The 23835-nt window shown below is 41.8% G+C and overlaps 1 protein-coding gene across 2 annotated transcripts in view; it reads right to left on the bottom strand.

Moving 5' to 3' along the window:
• Positions 1–12915: 12915 nt before the first annotated feature.
• The window catches only part of KIF9 (kinesin family member 9), a gene marked incomplete at its 3' end in the record, with an annotated part of 46680 nt that continues 35760 nt past the window's right edge, over positions 12916–23835 (bottom strand). For both annotated transcript variants that reach the window (XM_082847267.1, XM_082847268.1), the window contains 4 exons: positions 22284–22460; positions 21740–21855; positions 21223–21327; positions 12916–12966 (listed from right to left, as the gene is read on the bottom strand). In XM_082847267.1, the coding sequence (XP_082703393.1) occupies positions 12916–12966; positions 21223–21327; positions 21740–21855; positions 22284–22460 (449 nt within the window). The remainder of the gene's footprint in view (positions 12967–21222; positions 21328–21739; positions 21856–22283; positions 22461–23835) is intronic.

Raw genomic sequence — 23835 nt, 5'->3', positions numbered from 1 at the left:
TCTGCTCTCAAGTGATTATCTAACAAGAGCTAGGCATTCTTGGGCAATAGTCAGGGGATAGAAGAGGCAAAATTATTGAATAAAAATTGTCAATACTCCCACTGCCTCTATCATTTATCTGAATTCAAAACTTGGGGCAGAATGCCCTGGTCTTAATTTAACTTTACCCTTAACAGAAATGAGCCCAAGACAGGGAGAGACAGCAAGCCCTCTCCAAGAGTAAAGAAGGGTAATGCCTTTTTCTTATAAAGGGACAGAGGGCTATTGGTGATCCAGGCCTAGACTTGGGCCAACCAATGTTAGAAAATTTATGGGCAATGAAGAACTGGAAACATGTATCAAAGCCCTAAGAAGGCCTTCTCATGCCCCAGTGGAATCAGATCCTGGTTTGAAGACCACACACACATCTTGGTCATAGTGGAGCTGGTGAAGTGATATTGCCTCTTCACTCTACCAGATTCAGAAGCACTTGGAGGTAAATCCCTCGGCCAGAAAAGGGAGGGACTATGACCTTTTAATGAGTAATTAATAATAATACCTTAACTTATTCATAGGTTTTCATGAATATACTGTTACTTTTTATTATTTATGCTTAGTGCTCACACACACTGGTTTTCATGTTTTCTTGACATTAAAATTGACAAGAGATATCTTTTAATTCTTTTAATAGTTAGCCAAAATTTGATTTTCTCTTCAGAACTTTTTTGTTTGAAGATCTGTAATCATTTTGTGACTTTGTTTAAGTTCCTATATTGAGATCACCCCAGAACACTTTTTAAAGGAGCAATCTACCTAAACTGTTACACTTGGGAAATGGCTCAAGAGAAGCTAATTTATCAACATAATGAAATACCATGCAGTCAACAGAAATGGCAATGTTGAAGGCAAATGATGTGGTTGTGTACAATAGCATTTTAAAAAATTTTATTGGAGCATAATAGATTTACAATGTTGTATTAGTTTTAGGTGTACCACATAGTGATTTAGTTATACATATACATATATTCATTCTTTTTCATATTTTTTCCCATATAAGTTATTACAGAATATTGAGTATAGTTCCCCATGCTATACAGTAAGTCCTTATTGGTTATCTATTTTATATATAGTAGAGTGTGTATGTTAATTCCAAGCTTACAAAGCATCTTAAATGCAGAAACTAGAACACTGATATCAGTGAGTCAGGTTATGTTGGTTCAGAGCTGAATTGGAGAAATTTAACATATTAAGTGGAAGATATATGAGAAATTTTTGCCCTTAAATCATTTTCTTAATGTGGTCAAAATATGTGTTGTACAATAAAAATATGCAGTGAATGTTGAGAGCAGTGATCACTGTTAATGAGTAAACAAAAGTGTTCCTTGCAAATTAATTAGTAAGTAAAAGAACTTTCAAAGGGCAACGAGCTTAAGTTACAAAAGGGAGAGTTGGTTATAGAAAAACCTATTTGGCAAAAGGCTGCCAAAGAGACCCTAAAACATCTCTCCAGGGGGTAAATTCAAGAAAGGCCAAAGTAATAGGCTTATGGGGTAATGAACAAATCTGCAGAATGAAGGTCCAAGGACCTGTTGCTATTGATAAGCTTGAATATTTTGACATCCCCTCTCAAAGCAAGAAAACTAGCCAAGGCAAAGGGAAATGTAGTGTGTATAAACTCAACAACCACATATCAAATATGTGTAAACCTCTGCCTCTGTGTTTCAGCATTTGCCCCCCTCTCAAGTTTCTCCTCTTTCCTCTTTCCCTCCTTCCTGGGATCCTGGGTAAGGAAGCTTGAATGGGGGAGTGGTTGGTCCTTGCTCATTAACCTATTTATCCCACTTGGATTTTGCCTCTGCTCTGTCAGCTCACTGGGATGTGCTGGCCAGTGAAGCTTACCTCAAGCTCCACTGCCTGGGAGTCTTCCTCAGCCACAGTTACTCTACAGCTCAGTTGCCTTGTTGGTTCTGATGTCATGTTGAATGTAGCACCATGTTGAATAGAGTACCACTGTGTGGTAGGGCCCTTTGGATGCAGCACTATGTTGGTGGTGGCAGCATGTTAGAGGAATTCCATGTTGGATAGAGTGCCACATTGGCAGCAGTGCCATGTTGGCTGTAGCACCATGTTGGCAGTGGCACCAAGTAGACGGGGGCATGTTGGTGGGCCATCTGTGATTACTGAGTGCTGCATGGGCTCTCTAAATGACTGCTCCAGGAAATCCAGAACAAGCTGTCTACTCTGGGATTTCTCATCCCACCCCAAAACTGTGGGTCCTTAATACACATACTGTCCTTGGAAGTTCAATCCTGAGAGAAGTGTGGAACTAGAGCCCCATCTCTGACTTCTTCCTGTCTTCCAAAAAATCGAAAGAAAGTAAAAATCACCCATCATTCCACCCTACATAGATAGCTGCTGATGATATTTGCATAATAATATTTTTATTTGTGTGTACATTTGAATGAAATGGTACACGTTATACATAATGTTTTATAATATTTTTATTTAGTAGTATATTTGTCAGTCTTCACTGTGTGTGTGTATGTGTGTGAGATCTTATTTATTTATTTTAATTTTTCTTGAAATGTAATTGATTTACAATGTTGTGTTAGTTTCACGTGTAAAGCAAAGTGATTCACATATATATATGTGTATATATATATATTCTTTTTTAGATTCTTTTTCATTATAGTTTATTACAAGATATTGAGTATAGTTCCCTGTGCCATACAGTCCTTGTTTTTTATCTATTTTACATACATATAGTGGTGTGTATACTTTATACTCTTTTTTTTTTTTTTTTTTTTTTTGTCGTACGCGGGCCTCTCACTGTTGGGGCCCCTCCCATTGCGGAGCACAGGCTCTGGACGCGTAGGCTCAGCGGCCATGGCTCACGGGCCCAGCCGCTCCGCGGCATGTGGGATCTTTCCAGACTGGGGCACGAACCCGTGTCCCCTGCATCGGCATGCGGACTCTCAACCACTGCAGAAGCCTCCTGGTGTGTATATTTTAATCCCAAACTCCAAATTTATCCCTCCCCTGCCTTTCCCCTTTGGTAACCATAAGTTTGTTTTCTATGTTTGTGAGTCTATTTCTGTTTTGTAATCTTTATTTTTAATGGTTGTATACGCTTCCATAGTATAAATGTACAACTCATTTAATCAATTCCCTATTCATTTTGGGTGCTAACAATTGTTCACTCTTATATAAACAGTGGTGTATATCCTTGCAGAGAAATCTCTGTTCATCACCACGATGTTTTCATTAGTAAATTTCGTAGAATTAGAATTTCTGGGTCAAGGGATAAACTAAAGTGATGCATGCTCACTGTAAAAATTCAAACAATACAGAAGTTTATATTGCTAATAGGTGTATACACGTTCAGCCTTTTTTCTCTGCAAGTCCACACACATATGTATGCACACACACAGACACACATTTATAAAAGGTAAAATGGTATCATACTATGCATATTGTTCCACAGCTTGCTCTTCTATAAGAACTAGAGTAGATCATGAACATCCTCCTAGTCTATAAGTTTACCTCATTTTAAGTTGCAGAGTATTCCAGAATAAAGGTATATTTTGTAAGCCATTCCCCAGTGGACAGACATTTAAGTTGCTTACAGTTTTTCTCTCTTATAAATTGTGTGGCAGTAAATATTCTTGTTTGTATAACTTCGCACATTGTGTGAGTAATTCTTTAGGATAAATTTCTAGAAGTGGATTTCTGGGTCAAAATGTGTTAGGAACATACTGAAGTTCAGTCTCAGCCTTGGTATTCTACCAAAATTTGATATTTGCGTTTGGTTTTAGCCAAATAGCAAAATGCCTATCTTGTGATCACTTCTGACTTTCCTGACCTCGTCATCAGTGATCACATGGTAGCCCCGGACATCAACAAGTCCATCTAGTCAACCAAGCTCCTGCTTCGGTTATTGACTGTGGTAGGTAGAATAATGCCCCTCCCCCAAAGATGTCCATTTCTCTCTTTTTTTTTAAATTTATTTTATTTATTTATTTATTTACTTATTTATTTTTGGCTGCATTGGGTCTTCATTGCTGTGCACTGGCTTTCTCTAGTTGTGGCGAGCGGGGGCTACTCTTCATTGCGGTGCGAGGACTTCTCATTGCGGTGGCTTCTCTTGTTGCAGAGCATGGGCTCTAGGTGCTCGGGCTTCAGTAGTTGTGGCTCGTGGGCTCTATAGCACAGGCTCATTAGTTGTGGCACACGAACTTAGTTGCTCCGCGGCATGTGGGATCTTCCCGGACCAGGGCTCGAACCCCTGTCCCCTGCATTGGCAGGCAGATTCTTAGCCACTGTGCCACCAGGGAAGTCCAAGATGTCCATTTCTAATACCTGAAACAGTGAATATGTTAGGTTACATGGCCAAGGGGGATCAAAGGTGCAGACAGAATCAAGTTTACTGATCAACTGATTTTAAAATAGATTATCCTGGATTATCCAGATGGGTACAAGATAACCACGAAGGTCCTTAAAAGTGAAAGAAGGAAGCTGAAAAGAAGGGTCAGAGGGAGACGAGACTATGGAAGAACAGTCAGAGAGATGGCTTTGTAGATGGAGGAAAGGGGCCATGAGCCAAGGAATGTAGGCAGCTTCTAGAAACTGGAAAAGACAAGGAAATGGATTCTTCCCTATTGTCACCTTGATTTTAGCCCAACATCAGACTTCAAACTATAAAATAATAAATTTGTATTGTTTCAAGCTACTAAATTCGTGGTAATTTGTTACAGCAGCAATAGAAAACTAATACCGTGATCAAGAGATTTCTGGTCTAACAGAGCTAATCTGGTTAAGTAAGTATTTATAGGATGGAAAATCAATGAAGAAAATGTTTCATGAGTGTCCTTGACAATGGAACACACATGGTAAAGCTTGTGAGTGGTTTTGGAATCAGAGGCATACAGTGCTTTGTCTATACCTTTCAGATGTTTCTTCAGACAGTCCCTTTAGTGCAGCAGGATGTGTTGGTCAAAGACAGAGAATGGGCTGCTTTCATCATTTTTCTTCAGGCAAAGACATTACCTGACTTAAGTGTCAGAGATTTGGGAACTGTCTTGTCATACATATACAAGTTGAAATGGCAGCCATTAGGTGTTTAAGTACAACTATAACAAGAAGACTTATCACTATTTTTCAATAATAATACCAACACAGTAGGACTTACTAACAACCAGTTTTTGCTTACAATAAAAATAGTTTGCAGGAACCTGATAAAGAGAACTGAAACCAATTTAATTTCCTCTCTCTGGATTAAAAAAAGTACTGGGTCCAGGCATACTTTCCTGTCATTACACACTGAGAACAAGCAAAAATAACTTAGCTATTTGTTCCAACAAATACTTGCTCCTAGAGGACTATGAACTAACAAAAAGAGCTTACTTATCAAAACTAGCATTTTACTCATCAACACTTGCTTAAAGACTGCTGCCTCACTGTGCCTGCCAATCCAAAATTATTGTTATAAATTCTGCCTAATCTCGATCAGTTTCCTGCTTTGCAAGACCCTCCTTTAAACTACCCAGTTTGGGCCCTAAAGCCCTGTAAACATCCTTCCCTGACTTTCCCCTTCTGAGAAATGTTTATGACTTTGTCAATTTGGCATTCTCTTTAATGCTGTAAGTTTATTAAATTTAACTTAACTTGAACAGGTTTTCAGGGGGTCTTTTGGAGAGTCTTTTCCCGATAGAAGTAACCTTGAGAGTGCTAGTATACTTTCCATGAACCCTACTCTAAAGATTCTCCTATATTCTCACTCCAGGGAAGATACTGAAGTTGGTGTGTATGCAGTGGAAGCTGAGTATCACATGGATATTCATAAACAGTTTTATTTCCTTAAACGCAAGTCACCTTGCTCCACAGCAACAGTTCTAGGTCCAAAGTCAAAGGAATCTATTTATTAGAAATAAAAATATGTAAGTGAAAGTAGCAATGTTACATCTACTACTTAGTAGGTGTTTTCTTCAAGTAAAGCAAAACTCTTCAGTATGTGTGTTTGCTTCAGTGAAATTGTATCATCAACTTAGCCTCAAGTCCAGGAATTGAAGAAGAAGGAGATAAATCTTTACCCAGTCAGCTCACTATTAGAGAGGAAGGAAGCTTTAATAACTTGATGACAACATCACTGTCAGTTGAACACTTTACTGCAGAACCTACGGAAATAAATCTGGCTCCTCCACTCACCTTTGCTGACTATACTGAAAACGAATGACTGTTTAGTATCACAGAAGTACACGTAACAATCGAGCAGCCCATGTTACTTGGAAATTATGGTGCCCATAAGTATTAAAATGTAAAACTTAAAAAATTTGGCTACTAAAATAAAATAATTATAATTATTTATAAAAATAAATAATAATTACTATAAATAATAATTTTGAAATAATTTTGAAATAATTCTAATTAAAATTTGTATTTGAACAAAATGTGTTTATGGTATACCTCTGTTATACACAATTAAAATTGTTAAAGGTATCACCAAATTTTTATCCAAGAAGTTTGTACTAATGTAAAAAGTATGTACCAATATACATTTTTAAGGCTCTGGAGATGGACTACCTAATTGTCCTCCAGAAAACATGAGCCAGTTGATTCTGCAACACTGAAGAAGAATGTCCATTTATCTGTTGTTCAAGGAGAATTTTTCAAAAAAGTTATAATCGTGAACAGGAATAAATAATGGGCATTTATGAATTGCAAAGTCTTCATAGACATTAACTTGCCTGGTCCTTTTAGCATCCACGTAGTAGGGCGGGCAGTAACAGCTGCTGCCTCCATTTTACAAAGGCAGAGATTGAGCCTCAGAGAAGTGGCACCTAAGGTCACAGACTCTGAGTGGTAGCATGTGGACTTGGCATGGGGTTCTCAGACCCTGTGTTCCATTTTCATGTACCTGGCCACATATGTGACCACATTCTCTATGCTCTCAGCGTCTTTGGGAGCCTTCCAGTTCCTCCTTCAGACCCTCTCACCTTCTGCAGGAGAAGGCCAGGCACAGCCCTATAGCAAAGACAGTTTCTTCCACCCTTGCCATCTCCGCCCTTGCCATCATTCCCAAATTTAAGAACAATTCTTGTCCACTTGGGACTACCCTGGTGGTCCAGTGGGTAAGACTCCATGCTCCCAATGCAGAGGGCCTGGGTTCAATCCCTGGTCATGGAACTAGATCCTGCATGCATGCCGCAACTAAGAAGTCCACATGCTGCAACTAAAAGATCCCTCATGCTGCAACGAAGATCCCGCGTGCCTCAACTAAGACCCGGTGCAACCAAAATAAATAAATAATAATAATAATAAAAGAACAATACTTGTCTACTCCACACACACTCAACTCTAGCATCCTAATGCTTTTTACAGCTTTTCTGGACAGAGCAGATTCTCCTTCAAGGGGTGTATAATAGGAAAATCCCACTTGTTTCTAAAAAGCCATTTAGTTATCAAATCACACAATCATGGCTGGCCTTTGAGGTAAGCCCCTTCCCTGCATGCAATACTCCCTCTTTTTTCTTCCAGCCGTTGCTGATACATTTCTGCAAATAGGGTGCCTCTCCCTTTATTGTTGGAAAGCTGAGCTGGTAAAAATGTCTTTCATCTGCTCATATAAAAATATCTTTCTAAATTAAATGTTATTTTTGTTAAGAAAAGCAAATTATATTTAACAGAAAAATTTAAAAATATTTTAAAATTTAAGGGAAAAAATCACTTCCAGTTTCATCCAGAAATAACCACTTTTGACATTTTAGTCTTTTTTTATTCATATATATGTGTGAATATCTCTGTATATGATATAATTTTCAACTGATATGTTAAGTAACTTTTCCACAACTGCTTTTATAGAATCACAGAATCTAGATTTAGAAGAAAACTCAAGGCCTTCAAGATCTTTCTTCCTGGTTTGAGGGCTTTGATTGGGTCTGCCTAGACACTGCTTGTATCCTCCAGGGACTGGAAGCCCAGTTTGTACTAAGAAAATCCATTTCTGGGTTGGAAAATTCTCATTCCGTTTTTGTCTCCTGAAATGACAGAATATGAATATGAATATGTCCTATTTGGATTTCTCTTCTCAGATTGAATATCCCTGGTTTCCATGATTATTCCTTGCTTGACAGAATTTTCAGAGCCACTCATGATGCTGGTCACCCTCCCCAGGGGAGTCTGTTCAGTTATAACACTGCCTCCAGTCCCTGACATGAAGTCCCAAGTGCAGCCTGGCAGATGTGGTGTGCAGTGGGGCTGCTGCTTCCCTAACCCCAGACACTTGACCTCCAGTAACACTGCTCAGGATGGCACTATATTTTTAGCAGCTACTTTTACTGTAAGCTTTTGGGTTGGTCTTAAAAAGCCATCAGTCAGGATTAATTGGAGAAAGATAATGCCAGTCAGAATGCTGCCTTTTCAAATCCAAAATCTATTTTGGGGAGTGGAAAGGGAGCCTAACATTGGTTGGTGTGTTGGGGGGTGTGTGTGTGTGTGTGCGCGCGCGCACGTGCACGTGTGTGTGTGCATGTGTGTTTGTTCACCATCTATCAGATGTAATGCTGAACACATTCATATCTTTATTATTATTATAGTTATTGTTACTGTCATGGCAGTTTCAGTTGGTTGAGGTCCTACTGTGCACTAGACATACATTAATTTCATTTCATAGAGCCCCAGGATAATTAATTGTTGTTTTACACATGAGGAAAGGAAGGCAGGGAAATTGGACAACTTGTTCCAAGGTCCCACACCAGTAAGATGTTTACGCCCATGTTCTACCCCTATATCGTATTGCCTCAGAAAAGTGCAACCACTGATCAACAGTCAAGTTCAGAGTGAGACTCCCTGGAATTCCCTGGCAGTGCAGTGGCTAAAGACTATGTGCTTTCACTGCAGAGATCCTGCAAGCTGATAAATGATCAGATTTTTAATATAGTTCAAAGGTTAAAGTCCACTGAATTTCTTGACAGATTCAATGTGGGGTGTAAGAGGAGTGAAAAACAAAACTAAGGATTTTAGCCTGAGCAATAGGGCTGAGATAAAGAAGGCTGTGGGTGGAGCATGTTTTGGGGTGGCATTTGAGCATTTAGGGTTTTGTTTTGTTTTTTTTAAATAAATAAATTTATTTATTAATTTTGGCTGTGTTGGGTTGTAGCTGCGTGTGGGCTTTTCTCCAGCTGGAGCGAACGGGGGCTACTCTTCGTTGTGGTGTGCGGGCTTCTCATTGCGGTGGCTTCTCTTGTTGCAGAGCATGGGCTCTAGGTGTGTGGGCTTCAGTAGTTGTGGCACATGGGCTCAGTAGTTGTGGCTTGTGGGCTCTAGAGCGCAGGCTCAGTAGTTGTGGCTCATGGGCTTAGTTGCTCCACAGCATGTGGAATCTTCCTGGACCAGGGCTCGAACCCGCGTCCCCTGCATTGGCAGGCGGATTCTTAACCACTGTGCCACCAGGGAAGTCCGAGCATTTAGTTTTAAACATGCTGATTTGTAAATATCTTAATAGACACTCAAGTGGAGATGCCAAGTTAGCAGTTAGCTATACAGGTATACCTTGTTTTATTACATTTTGCTTTTTGCACTTTGCAGATACTGAGCTTTTTACAAATTAAAGATTTATGGCAACGCTGCATTGAGCAAATCTATTGGTGTAATTTTTCTAACAGCATTTGCTCAACTTGCGTCTCTGTGTCACATTTTGGTAATTCTCACAATATTTAAAAATTTTTCGTTATTATTATACTTGTTATGGTGATCTGTGATCAGTGATCTTTGATGTTACTGTTGTGAAAGATTATAACTCACTGAAGGCTCAGATGATGGTTTGCATTTTTTAGTAATAAAATATTTTTAATTAAGGTATGTACATTTGATAGACATAATGCTATTATACACTTATCAGACTACAGTGTAAACATAACTTTTATATGCACTGTGAAACTAAAAAATTCATATGACTCGCTTTATTGAGATATTCACTTTATTGCAGTGGTCTGGAATCAAACCCACAGTATCTCCAAGGTATGCCTGTACAGTTTTGGAGATCAGGAGTGCAGCCTAAGCTAGACATATAAAATTGAGAGTTGGCACATGGATGATGTTTAAAGCCACAAGGCTGGATGAGATCACCAAGAGAGTGATCTCCCTATTATCTCCTCTGGATCTGTGATTAGATGCTTCCTAAATCTTCTCATTCTCTCCACCATGACTCATCGTGCTTTCAATTTTCTTTCTCTTCCTCCCTTTACGCTACAAGTCCCAGCAGTTTCTTCAGATCCAACATCCAGGTCATTAATTCTCTCTTTCACTGTTTCTAGTCTGTCATTTTAACTTTTAGAACTACATTTTCTTCATTCCTAGAAATTCTTTTTAAAAAAATATGCACTCTATTTTAATAGCCTTTATCATATGTTTGACACATACTTTGTCTTTATTTAAAACATAACATATATATTGTATAATCTTTATCCAGTAATTTGTTATCTGAAGTTCTAATGACTCTGAAACTGATTCTCTTTACACTGTGCCTCCATCATGATACATTGTTTCCATGTATGCCACATGTGCACACGTGCATGCATGTGCATGTGTGTGTCTGTGTGTGTGTTTAATCTTTGGTGCTCATGTTTACTAGGGCTTTGTGGGAATGCTGTGTAGCTGGATAAAGGGCCTGAACACTAGATTTTAATTCATTCTACTAGGTGTTTCAACCTTGGGAAAAAATTTTTTTTCTGTCTAAAAACAAACATTTAGATCTCCAGTTTTATTGAAGCCTTGGGCTACTTTTTATGCTAATTCTTCAGCCTGGTGGTTCCTGGACCACACAGTGTAAATTTGAATCCCAAACCTGTGCATCGTTGCAAATTCTCACAGGACCTGTTCTCCCTCATCCCTGGGGATAGTTTCCTTGTTATTTCTCCATGTCAGTGGGGAAATTTTTTTAGCTCACCTCTTCATCAGGTGCTACCTTTATGCAAGGGGTCCCATTTCCATCTTCCTATGAGGCATGGGCCATAGTCTTATGTCTCACACTTATGTGGGCATTAACACTCAAAACCAACCGTCCACTCACACACCTTCTACCAGCCATAGCCGGTTCACACACTGACCACTCCAGTTTTCAATTCTCCAGCTCCTGGCAGTTTCCTTTCTTTCCTGCAAATTTAGCTTTGCATTTAAAAGAATGTTATACTTTAGACAGTATCTCTTTTTGTAGCCAGAGTGTTTTCAGGTTACTTTATCTGTCACATTGATGGAACTGGAAGTCCCTTTAGGGGTGATTGTGATGGTCAGATTAGCTCAGCAGGAACTATTTTCTAGAACAACAGGCATATTTGAGTGGATATCATGCCCCCTAGCTCCCTGTCATGTTGGAAGCATCTGCTCCTGTGAGGAGTTTGCATGGAGGGTGATCTACAGAGCACCATTTGGCTTATTCCTGTGGCTCTGCCCACGCTGACGATTACTTGTTTCAGTTTGTGCCAGAACTGACCGAGGCGTATGTGGTGACGAATGAGCTAGAGACACATGGGACCAACTGCCATGACAGAGGCCCAGCCTGCCCTGGCCTGCAGGCCCCAGGACTGGCTGTCCAGGAATTCTGTGCAGGGATGACCAGCATGCCACATGCCATTCTAGCCAGTGACAGGGAATGAAGGGAAGGGGGACTGGTTATACCACAAATGGCTGCTTCCTGTGGCTCCAGCAGGATGATGTACTCCTGTTTACTATGTTCTATTTCCTGAGCTGCTCCAAAGATGCAGGAACCCCAAACAAGTGCTGGTAAGGGCAAGGGCAGCCAAGAAGGGAAAGAATCTGAACTCTCTAGGGCCTCCAACTCATCAGCTGGGATGATGAGCAGAGCCTGGCCATATCTGCCTGTTTGGCCACATTTAAAGGAAACATGAGGACTGACCAACAAGGCTGTGTGTACACCATAAGTGCTGATCAGTGACAGCCCCCCACGTGTCATGAAAGGGAATGAAGTCAGGGGACTTCAAAGCTGCTCCAGGAAGCCTTGGCATAGAAGGAGTCTCTGAAAGCTGTTTCAGGACCGTTGTGTATCTGCCAGTCAGTGAAGGAGAAAGGGGGTGGATAGGAGAGAGGGCAGAGACCTTAAGGAGAGCCTTCAGCTTTCTCTCTTCAACAAAACCCCCATCTGGCTGCTCACTGATGGGCTGAAGAACAGAACCATAGGGTCTTTGATTGAAAAGATGCCATTTAGTTCAACCTTCCAGCTAGTGCAGGTTCTGCAATCTCCTTGCCAGACAGCCTCCCACCAGGGGGTTCTCACTGCTAACTTCATGGTAGGAATGATCTCATTTTAAGCTTCTTCTTATTTTGAGGTAAAAATCTGCCTTTCAGTCATTTCCACCTACACCCCATCCTCTCCTGGTTGCTGAGGAAGAAGCACCTCCTGCCTTCACTGGCTCAGGAACACAGAGAGGATTCCCTGCGAGAACCTACAGTCTCACCGATGAGAACCAGGGCTCCTCGGACCCAGCTCATCCCCAGGATGGCCATCCAGGAAAGGAAAGAGGCTGACCGTGGGACAAAGGCCTGCCAGAGGGAGACTGGCTGAGCTACTTCTTCACTTTCTTACTGGAGACTCAGTTAGGACCCCACCTGTACATAGGGAAGACATCCTCCCAGATAGGAAATAAAATAAAGTTCTTGGATGAGCACTGAAAGCCGAACTAGAAAGTAATTTTATCCTGTCCCTGCATATAAGACAGTGAATCGAAACCAAAAGTGTTCTGTGAAGATATTCGAAGGTGTCCTTTGAAGGCTGTTCCTCCTGGCAGGTAGGCCATTGTGTGTTCTCTGGGCTGCGCCCAGCCTAGGAGCAGAGGGATTGGAGTCTGGGCAGGTGCTTTGGCAGTGCCTCTAGAATAGGCAGGAGTAGCTGGGGGTTTCGTCCTTCAACGCACTGTCAGTGAGTCCCTATTTTCTATGTGTCTGCTGGAGGCCCATCATGGTTTTCAAATAATTGTGCTAGACACAGAAAAGGGGAGAAAACAGAAGTTGATTAGGACATGCGGACCTAACAAGGACTCAGAAGCCACACCACTTATATCCACCCCATCATTCTTCCTGCAAATATCACTGTTTGAGGACAAGGATTCCCTTTGACTAGCCCCAGTTCTGTGAGAAATAATGTTCCATTCAATCCCTCTCATTCTTTCATCCTAAAGAAAGTGTGTAAAACTGTTTTTAAATGTTTAAAAGGAGACAGGCATGTTTCAAGGGCCCACTTGAAAGTTTCTGACAAGAAGTAGGTTCAAAAAAAGAAAAGAAAAGGGCTCTCTCTCCAGAGGGATGGGGGCCCATGTATTCCGAAGGGCCTTCCCTCTGCAAATCAACTAGATGTTCATGAATCCTACCCTTTTAATGAACTGCTAGCCTCTTGGAAAGCATGTGGAAAAAGTAAGCTGAAACAGAATCAGTGGGCAGGGCAGTGAGCAAGCAAATGCTAAAACCACCATGGAATTTGGAGGTGAATCCTAGATTCCCCACATGGTGAATCTGAACTGAAACTGAAGCTCCCACATGAAGCTGGAATTATTTTACCCCAATTTTTTATTGTGGTAAAATACACACAACATACAAATTTCCATATTAACTATGTTTAAGTGTACAATTTAGTGGTATTAAATACACTGATAATGTTGTGCAACCATCACTACCATCTATCTCCATAACTCTTTTCATCATCCCAAACTGAAATTCCATATGCTTTGAACAATAACTCCCCGTTCCCCTCTCCCTGCAGACCCTGAAAATCACCACTATACTTTCAATCTTTATGATTTTTTTAAGTCAGTCATTTAATTTTTAAATTATTTTAAGTTTTATTGGAGTGTAGTTGATTTACAATGTTGTGTTAGTTTCAGGTGTACAGCAAAGTGATTCAATTATACATATACATATATTCATTCTTTTTTAGATTCTTTTCACATATAGGTTATCCCAGAATATAGGTTGTCCCAGAATATTGAATAGACTTCCCTGTGCTATATAGTAGGTCTCTGTTGGTTATCTATCTTATATATTGTAGTGTTGTCTGTTAATCCCAAGCTCCTGATTTATCCCTCCCTGCCACATTTCCCCTTTGGCAACCATAAGTTTGTTTTCAATATCTGTAAGTCTGTTTCTATTTTGTAAATAAGTTCATTTGTATCATTTTAAAAAATTAGATTCCACATATGAGTGACATCATATGATATTTGTCTTTCTCTGTCTGACTTACTTCACTTAGTATGATAATCTCTAGGTCACACCATGTTGCTGCAAATGGCATTATTTCATTCTTTTTTATGGCTGAGTAGTATTCCATTGTATATATGTACCACATCTTTATCCATTCCTCTGCCGATGTACATTTAGGTTGCTTCCATATCTTGGCTATTGTAAATAGTGCTGCAATGAACATTGAGGTGCATGTATATTTTCGGATTTTGGTTTTCTCTGGGTATATGCCCAGGAGTGGGATTGCTGGGTCATATAGTAGTTCTATTTTTAGTTTTTTAAGGAACCGCCATACTGTTCTGTATAGTGGTTGTACCAATTTACATTCCCACCCACAGTGTAGGAGGGTTCCGACTTCTCCACACCCTCTCCAGCATTTATTTATTTATTCATTTTTATTTATTTATATTTTTTTGGTGTGTTAGTTTCTGCTTTATGACAAAGTGAATCAGCTATACATATACATATATCCCCATATCTCCTCCCTCTTGCGTTTCCCTCCCATTCCCTATCCCACCCCTCTAGGTGGTCACAAAGCACCGAGCTGATCTCCCTGTGCTACGCAGCTGCTTCCCACTAGCTATCTGTTTTACATTTGGTAGTATGTATATGTCCACCAGCATTTATTTATTTATTTATTTATTTTTAGCATTTATTTTTTGTGGACTTTTTTCCCCCCAGATTTATTGAGATGTAACTGCCATATAATATAATATTGCATAAGTTTAAGGTGTACAGTGTGTTGATTTGACACACTTATATATTGTAAAGTGACTGCAACCATAGCATTAGCTAACACCTCCATTATATCATATAAGTACTATTTCTTTTTTGTGGTAAGAACATTTAAGATCTACTCTCATAGCAACTTTCAAGTATATACTACAGCATTATTAACTATAATTACCATGCTATACATTAGATCCCCAGAACTTATTCATCTTATGACTGGAAGTTTGTGTCCTTTGACCAACATCTCCCCATTCCCCACCCCCACCCCCAGCCCCTGGTAACCACCATTCTAATCTCTGTTTCTATGAGTTCAGCATTTTGTTTGTGGACTTTCTGATCATCGCCATTCTCACCAGTGTGAGGGGATACCTCATTGTACTGATAGTTTTTGTTTGTTTGTTTTATTTAGTTAGTTATTTTGCCCAAGCAGTGCAGCATGTGGGATCTTAGTTCCCTAGCCAAGGATCGAACCTGCATCCCCTGTGTTGGAAGCAGGGAGTCTTAACCAGCGCCACGGGAGTCCCCTCATTGAGGTTTTGATTTGCATTTCTCTAATAATTAGTTATGTTGAGCATCTTTTCATGTGCTTTTTGGCCATCTGTATGTCTTCTTTGGAGAGACGTCTATTTAGATCTTCTGCCCATTTTTGTATTGGGTTGTCTGTTTTTTTGATATTGAGCTGCATGAGCTGGTTGTGTATTTTGGAGATTAATCCCTTGTTGGTTGCCTGACTTGCAAATATTTTCTCCCATTCTGAGGGTTGTCTTTTTGCTTTGTTTATGGTTTCCGTGCAAAAGCTTTTAAGTTTAATTAGATCCCATTTGTTTATTTTTGTGTTTATTTTCATTACTCTAGGAGGTGGATCAAAAAAGATCTTGCTTCAGTTTATGTCAAAGAGTGTTCTTCCTATGTTTTCCTCTGAGAGTTTTATAGTGTCCAGCCTTACATTTAGGTCTCCAATCCATTTTGAGTTTATTTTTGTGTATGGTGTTAGGGAATGTTCTAATTTCATTCTTTTACATGTAGCTGTACAGTTTTCCCAGCACCACTTATTCTCTAGTAGGTCTGTGTCTTTATTCCCGTCTTACCCCTAGCTTCTTCACGACCTTTTTTTTTTTTCTTAGATTCCATATATATGTGTTAGCATACGGTATTTGGTTTTCTTTCTGACTTACTTCACTCTGTATGACAGACTCTAGGTCCATCCACCTCACTACAAATAACAAAAATTTGTTTCTTTTTATGGCTGAGTAATATTCCATTGTATATATGTGCCACATCTTCTTTATCCATTCATCCGATGATGGACACATAGGTTGCTTCCATGTCCTGGCTATTGTAAATAGAGCTGCAATGAACATTTTGGTACATGACTCTTTTTGAATTATGGTTTTCTCAGGGTATATGCCCAGTAGTGGGATGGCTGGATCATATGGTAGTTTTATTTTTAGTTTTTTAAGGAACCTCCATACTGTTCTCCATAGTGGCTGTATCAATTTACATTCCCACCAACAGTGCAAGAGGGTTCCCTTTTCTCCACACCCTCTCTAGCAGTTATTGTTTCTAGATTTTTTGATGATGGCCATTCTGACTGGTGTGAGATGATATCTCATTGTAGTTTTGATTTGCATTTCTCTAATGATTAATGATGTTGAGCATTCTTTCATGTGTTTGTTGGCAATCTGTATATCTTCTTTGGAGAAATGTCTATTTAGGTCTTCTGCCCATTTTAGGATTGGGTTGTTTGTTTTTTTGTTATTGAGCTGCATGAGCTGCTTGTAAATCTTGGAGATTAATCCTTTGTCAGTTGCTTCATTTGCAAATATTTTCTCCCATTCTGAGGGTTGTCTTTTGGTCATGTTTGTGGTTTCCTTTGCTGTGCAAAAGGTTTTAAGTCTCGTTCGATTCCATTTGTTTATTTTTGTTTTTATTTCCATTTCTCTAGGAGGTGGGTCAAAAAGGATCTTGCTGTGATTTATGTCATAGAGTGTTCTGCCTATGTTTTCCTCTAAGAGTTTGATAGTGTCTGGCCTTACATTTAGGTTTTTAATCCATTTTGAGTTTATTTTTGTGTATGGTGTTAGGGAGTGTTCTAATTTCATACTTTTACACGTACCTGTCCAGTTTTCCCAGCACCACTTATTGAAGAGGCTGTTTATTCTCCACTCTATATTCCTGCCTCCTTTATCAAAGATAAGGTGACCATATGTGCCTGGGTTTATCTCTGGGCTTTCTATACTGTTCCATTGATCTATATTTCTGTTTTTGTGCCAGTACCATACTGTCTTGATTACTGTAGCTTTGTAGTATAGTCTGAAGTCAGGCAGCCTGATTTCTCCAGCTCCGTTTTTCTTTCTCAAGACTGCTTTGGCTATTCGGGGTCTTTTGTGTTTCCATACAAATTGTAAAATTTTTTGTTCTAATTCTGTGAAAAATGCCATTGGTAATTCGATAGGGATTGCACTGAATCTGTAGAATGCTTTGGGTAGTATAGTCATTTTCACAATATTGACTCTTCCAATCCAAGAACATGGTATATCACTCCATCTGTTTGTGTCATGTTTGATTTCTTTCATCAGTATCTTATCATTTTCTGAGTACAGGTCTTTTGCCTCCTTAGGTAGGTTTATTCCTAGGTATTTTATTCTTTTTGTTGTAATGGTAAACGGGATTGTTTCCTTAATTACTCTTTCTGATCTTTTGTTTTTACTGTATAGAAATGCAACAGATTTCTGTGTATTAATTTTGTATCCTGCAACTTTACCAGATTCATTGATGAACTCTAGTAGTTTTCTGGTAGCATCTTCAGAATTTTCTATGTATAGTCTATCTTTATGATTTCTGACTACTCTAAGTACCTCATGTAAGTGGAACCATACAGTTATTTGTCTTTCTGTGACTGGTTTATTTCACATAGTGGCTGTACCATTTTACATTCCCACCAACAGCACACAAGGGTTCCAATTACTCCACATCCTTGCCAACACTTGTTATTTTCTTTTTTTTTTTATTAGTAGCCATCCTAACGCGTGTAAGGTGGTATCTCATTGTAGTTTTGATTTGCATTTCTCTAATGATTAGTAATGTTGAACATCTTTTCATGTGTTTACTGTCCATCTGTATATCTTCTTTGGAGAAATGTCTATTCAAATCCTTTGCCCATTTTTGAATTGGATTTTGTTTTCTGGTTGTTGAGTTTTAGGAATTCTCTGTATATTCTGGATATTAATCCCTTATCAGGCTGGAATTCTTGAAGGAGTTTAAAAAGGTCCTGGGTTGGTAATGCCGCATGGCAAAAGCAGGTGCAAACTCTTTCAGGAGGAAAGTAATTTCAGCTTATACATTCAGGACTCTTAGAGCTTAAGTTCAATCACATTTATGGTCAATTGAATTTCAACAAGGGTGCCAGACAATTCAACGGAGAAAGAATCAATTTTTCAACAATTGGTACTGGGAAAACTGGATATCCACATGGAAAAGAATAAAGTTGGACCCCTGCCTCATATCATATGCCCCCTCCTCTGAGCCCAGAAGGGGTAGGCCTCTCTGTGGTCAGACAAGGAAGCTCCTGCATAGTAGTCACAGTCAAACAATGTCCGAGGCTGGGCTGCCTATGCCTACTTGACCCCACTCCATTCTCTCCCATAGAGCCCTGCTCTCCTACAGGTCTGGGCTTCCTTGATCCAGGGCTGATCTGGGCTTCCCTTCAGGGGCCAGAGTTAATAAAGCTTGATGGCCACAGCATAAGGCTAAATGGATGCCTGGATAAAGCCATCCTCTCTCCTGCTGAAGGAGTGGGCCCAGGCAACTGGGATGGGCAGGTGACCCTTCCCCAAGCCACAGCTGATTGAACCAAGAATGCACACTTAAACCAAGAAGAGTCAGTTAGGCTTCTCCCTCCAGAGAGACACAAAGTAAGTAGTCAGGTGATATTGGGCACTGGGGCTGTGAAGTCTTGGAAAATAAGGGCATGCCAGGGCCAAGGCTGGAGCTAGAAATTGAGAGGTGGGGAGGGGAGAACAGATAGATGAAGGATCAAACCTCAGGGAGAAGCTAAGGTCAGATCTGGAAGGAGAAAGGCCTGGAGGGAGAGGAGCCTGGGCCCTGCTTCCTACCGATGAGTTCTATGGCCTGCTAATCAAAGTGTGGTCTTGGACTAGCTGCATGGGCACCATCTGGGTACTTATTAAAAGTGCAGACTCTCAGATTCACCCTGGACCTGCTGCATCAGAATCTGCATTCTAACAAGACTCCTGGTGATGTATGTACACAGCGCAGGGTGAGAGGTGCTACTATGGAACCTTCAGAATCTGTGTTAACAAACCCCTTCACTCAAGCTTCTTTGAGTGGGCTTTAGCTCCTCACAGCCATCAAAGGTCAGTGAAGGTATCAGTTTAACTATAAATGTAAAGAATGAACTCAATCAGGAGAAGGGCTTTCTAACTATAACACAAAATCCAGAAGCCAAGAAAGAGAAGACTGATACACTTGATTTCATAAAAATCAGCAAAATAACTACAAAAAAGCCATAAGTAAAGCCAAAAGACAAATAGGGGGAAATATTTGCAACTCATATCATAAAGAGCTAATCTCCCCCAATGTATCAAGAGTTCCTATAAATTAATAAGAAAAAGACCAACAACCAATAGAAAAATGGGCAAAAATATCAACAGGCAGTTTATAGGAAAAGAAATTAAAATGGCCCTTAAACATATGAAAAGAAGCTTGACTTTACTGATAATAAGAGAAATACAAATCAAGGCTAGACTGAGAGACCATTTTTCACCTTTCAGATTGGAAAAACCCAAAAAGCAGGATACTGCATCTTGCGGGGAGGCTGTGGGGAACTAGCATCCTGTATATGCTGCTGGGGGCTGGGGGGTGGGGGGTGGGTGATGGATTCAGCTCTAGGCAGGCAATTCGGCACCATCTATCAAAAGTACAAATGTCGGGCTTCCCTGGTGGCGCAGTGGTTGAGAATCTGCCTGCCTATGCAGGGGACACGGGTTCGAGCCCTGGTCTGGGAGGATCCCACATGCCGCGTAGCAACTAGGCCCGTGAGCCACAACTACTGAGCCTGCGTGTCTGGAGCCTGTGCTCCGCAACAAGAGAGGCCGCGATGGTGAGAGGCCCGCACACCGCGATGAAGAGTGGCCCCCGCTTGCCACAACTAGAGAAAGCCCTCGCACAGAAACGAAAACCCAACACAGCCAAAAATAAATAAATTAATAATAATAAAAAAAAAAAGTACAAATGTCCTTTTGGCCAAGAAATTCACTCCTACAAACTTGCCTTTCACTCCTGCGTGAATTCACATTTGTACAAGGTTAATTATCACAGCAATGTTTGTCATAGTAAAGAAGTGGAACCTCCTAAAATCCCTCAATATGAGATGCATTAAATGCATTCTGATAGATCCTTGCAACGGAGTACTACTATGCAGCTGTGAAAAAGAACACAGCAGCACCAACAGGTTGAAAGGGGACGGTCTTCAGGATAGACTGTTAAGTGGAAAAAGCGAGATGCAGACAATGTGCAGGAGGAACACTAGAAATAAGTGACAGCGGTTCCTTAGTTCCCACAGAGGGGACTGGTGGGAGCTGGACTGATGGGGGACTGGGTATTAGTATTTTCATGCTTTTTAATGCTTCAATTGTATCATCCTATTGAAAATGTAAATGAGTACCACAAAAATATTTTTAAAACAATGAGCTCACTTGGGCAGTAACCCCATGTGCAGCTGCCACCTGCCGTATAAGAACTGCCTCTGGGCACAGAAAAGCGCACAGCATACAGGCCTCCTGTGTTCTGGCTCCAGGCTGAGCCTCAGCACAGCGGAGACCCTTTGTTCCAGCCCGCTCAGTGAGGAGAGTACCAGGCCATGTCTAGCTTTGCCTTGGCTGCCTGTGGTCCTCTGGTCCCCTGCCACCTGTGCACAGTGGCCTCCACGGGAGAGGTTCTCCCCAACAGGAAGTGGCCTCAGGGGAGCCCCAGGCCCTGTCCTGGCATGTTATTCACACATGGGCTGTCTTAGCACTCACCAGCCATGTCCAGGCCTGGCCAAAGTCTGTGGGACCCCTATTGGTTCCAGCCCAGCCCCAGGACTCTGGAGTTGGCAGAAGATACCCACTGACTCTGGGTGACTCTGGATTTCCCTGGGCTGGCGTATTCCTCCTCGGCCTCTCTACAGTGGGGAGTGTAATCCTGGGTGTCCTAGTAATGAGGTCCCTGAGGCCTTGCCTTCCTGGAGACATGAATCCCCCAAGTTACCTTCTGTTCTGTCTTGACTTTGGCATTGTAGAAGGATACAGAATCAGGGCCCTCTGGCAGCATCGTCTGCTGCAGCCGGCTGAACCTGTCCTGGTCATCTTCTCCCTACAAGAGTCCCAACACAGCACAGTCCCTTAGCCTGGCGTTGTCAGGATCCACTCTGACAGGGCCTGTGGTGGGCATTAGGGCAGCCTCTCGCTGGGTCTGCAGACCTCCACCCAGGATAGCTCACAATCCCCCAGCCTCATGTTTTCCAGTGTCATCACGGACACCCTGTAACCACCACCAGGGCAAGATGAGCCACTCAAGAAGGGGAGCAGCAGCATGTGGTGGTTTCTCTGTCCTCATCCTTGATAACAGGGGAGAGACCTGTACCTGCCCACCTGCCTGGGCCAGCTGTAGGAGAGGCTGGGAGCAGCCGGTACACTGCCAAGCTTGTGGAGAGAACAGAGGACAAGGGGCACTGCCCACTGCCCTGTGCTCGTCACCATCCCCACCCCTGCCCTGTGCCACTCACCAGAGACACAATCCTGCTGAGAGGCATCATGCCTGGCCGGATGCTGCCACCTGGCTTCAGTGCCGCCTGCAGGTCCTCAGGGACAAAGAAGGACTCATTGTACCAGATGTCAAATTCTGTAGGGAGACAGGGAGATGGCACTGTGAGGGTGGGGAGTCCCTGAGGAAGCAGGTCAAGGCTGTGTGTGTCTGTCTGTCTTGTGCTTGTCACAGCTCACCCTCTCTTCACTTCCTGCTCCAGGGCCTCACCCTTTCCCATCTCCATCTCCTGCCCTCAGAATCCTGGAAACACACATCTAAAGCCCCGTCCAGGGACTTCCCTGGCAGTCCAGTGGTTAAGACTCCACTGCAGGCTTTGATCCCTGCAGCGGGAACTAGGGGAACTACGATCCCGCATGGCCCAGGGCATAGCCAAAAAAAAGTCCTGTCCAGCCCCTGCCTCTGCCAGAGAAAAGTTCTGAAGCCACTTCTAGAACTCAGACGGTAGCCCTGCCCTGTGCCTCCTGGAACCCCAGGTGGCCAGCCAACCTTCCCAAACGGCACACCCATGAGCAGGCGATGTCGACACTGATCCACCAGGCGCTGGCAGTACTGGATCTCAGCCCTGAGGTCCTGTAGGTCCTGATACTCTGTCCGGTACTGCTTCTTGAGGTCTTTAAGCTTCAAGATCAGCAGGAATTCCTCCTCATCAATGATCATCAGCCCCTTGTTCTCATACTCACCTGCAGGGGGAAGGAAGAGGTTAGGGAATGAGGTGCCCACCTGAGGTGGTCAGAAAGAGGGGAGAGTGCTGGCAAAGCATGAAGACAGGACCTGGGAAGGGCTGGGGTGCAGCATGGAGGTGGACAAGGCATGAGAAGGCCAGGCTACTAGGATATGTCTCACAGGGAGAGGGGGCTCAGGTCAGAGGACCACACTGGCATTTTTAGGACAAACAGGAGGGGTAGGCAGAGGAAAGGGTAGAGATGGCCCACGTTCCACGATTATTTTGATCTTAAACCCCACTAGCCAAAGATATCCAGTAAATACCTCTATTATACAGGTGTTTACCTTTTTTTATAAATTATGTAAACAAGCTGCCGCCACTGGCTAGTACCACAAGGCAGTTGGGCAGGGTTCCTTATTAATAACAGTAGATGTAAACCCACATTTCAAATTGTCTTCTTGACGATTTCAGCATTCGCCAGCTACCTTCTTGTCAGAGAACATCAGACATCTTGTCGGATGGCTGTCAGAGGGCTCCAGGAGGAGAGGGGTCAGTCATGCTATTAGTCATCTCCTCTACTCACTGTCTCTTTGTATGGACCTTTTCAGGTCTGTCAGTTTGAAAGGTTGTTAGGTTAAGACAAAATAACGATATCTGTGGAGCCACTCACCTGGCTGTCTACTGCTCACAGCACCTTGAAAGTTCAGCAAAGGCATCGTGTCAACACCCAGCCCGAGGACCCTTGGAGAATGAGTCCTGTTTGTGACTGAGGTGTGTGGCCAGGGTGCACGAGGCAGTCCCCAGGCACCGGAGGAAAGCATTAGCACTTCCGCTGATGTTTACAGGGGAGAAGTGAGGCACATTAAGTGTCACTGACACCATTCATGGAGAGGCAAGGGTTCCAATTCAAGGTGTTTGCAGTGGGGTGGGGTGGGGGGGAGTGGTGTCCAGGGTAGCCCTCACCTTCAGTGCAGAGCAACCTGGTTTGCATGCTGTGGGCCTGATGTGGTCACTTTGATACAGACAAATCCGTCAGTCACAGAGTAGAGTCTTTACAGTACTCTGTTGACATGGGGAGTGACAACATCTTTTGTGCTACCCAGAGGTTCTCTGATTATCTCCACAGAAAACACTTATGAGAGCTGAACTTAAGATGATTTTTCTTTTTTTTCTTTTTTTTTCACAAAAGACTAATTAATGTCTCAAATTCAGTGACTGTTCTGGGCTGATAAGTGGCTGTCAGTCAAGGTACCTAGAAAATATTTTTAAAAATGAATTTACTCGATCTGTTCCCTTAAGATAAAGGTATTTTACTTGCTATTTTAACAACCAATGGGAAGAACAACTGCTTTCGGGGGGAAAGAGCAAAAATGTTTTTTGATACTGATGGA

This window comes from Leucopleurus acutus, assembly GCF_964270905.1.
Source record: "Leucopleurus acutus genome assembly, chromosome: 10".
Lineage (NCBI taxonomy): Eukaryota > Metazoa > Chordata > Mammalia > Artiodactyla > Delphinidae > Leucopleurus > Leucopleurus acutus.
The sequence above is the reverse complement of the archived record's forward strand: the minus strand, read 5'-3'. Positions and strand labels throughout refer to the sequence as shown.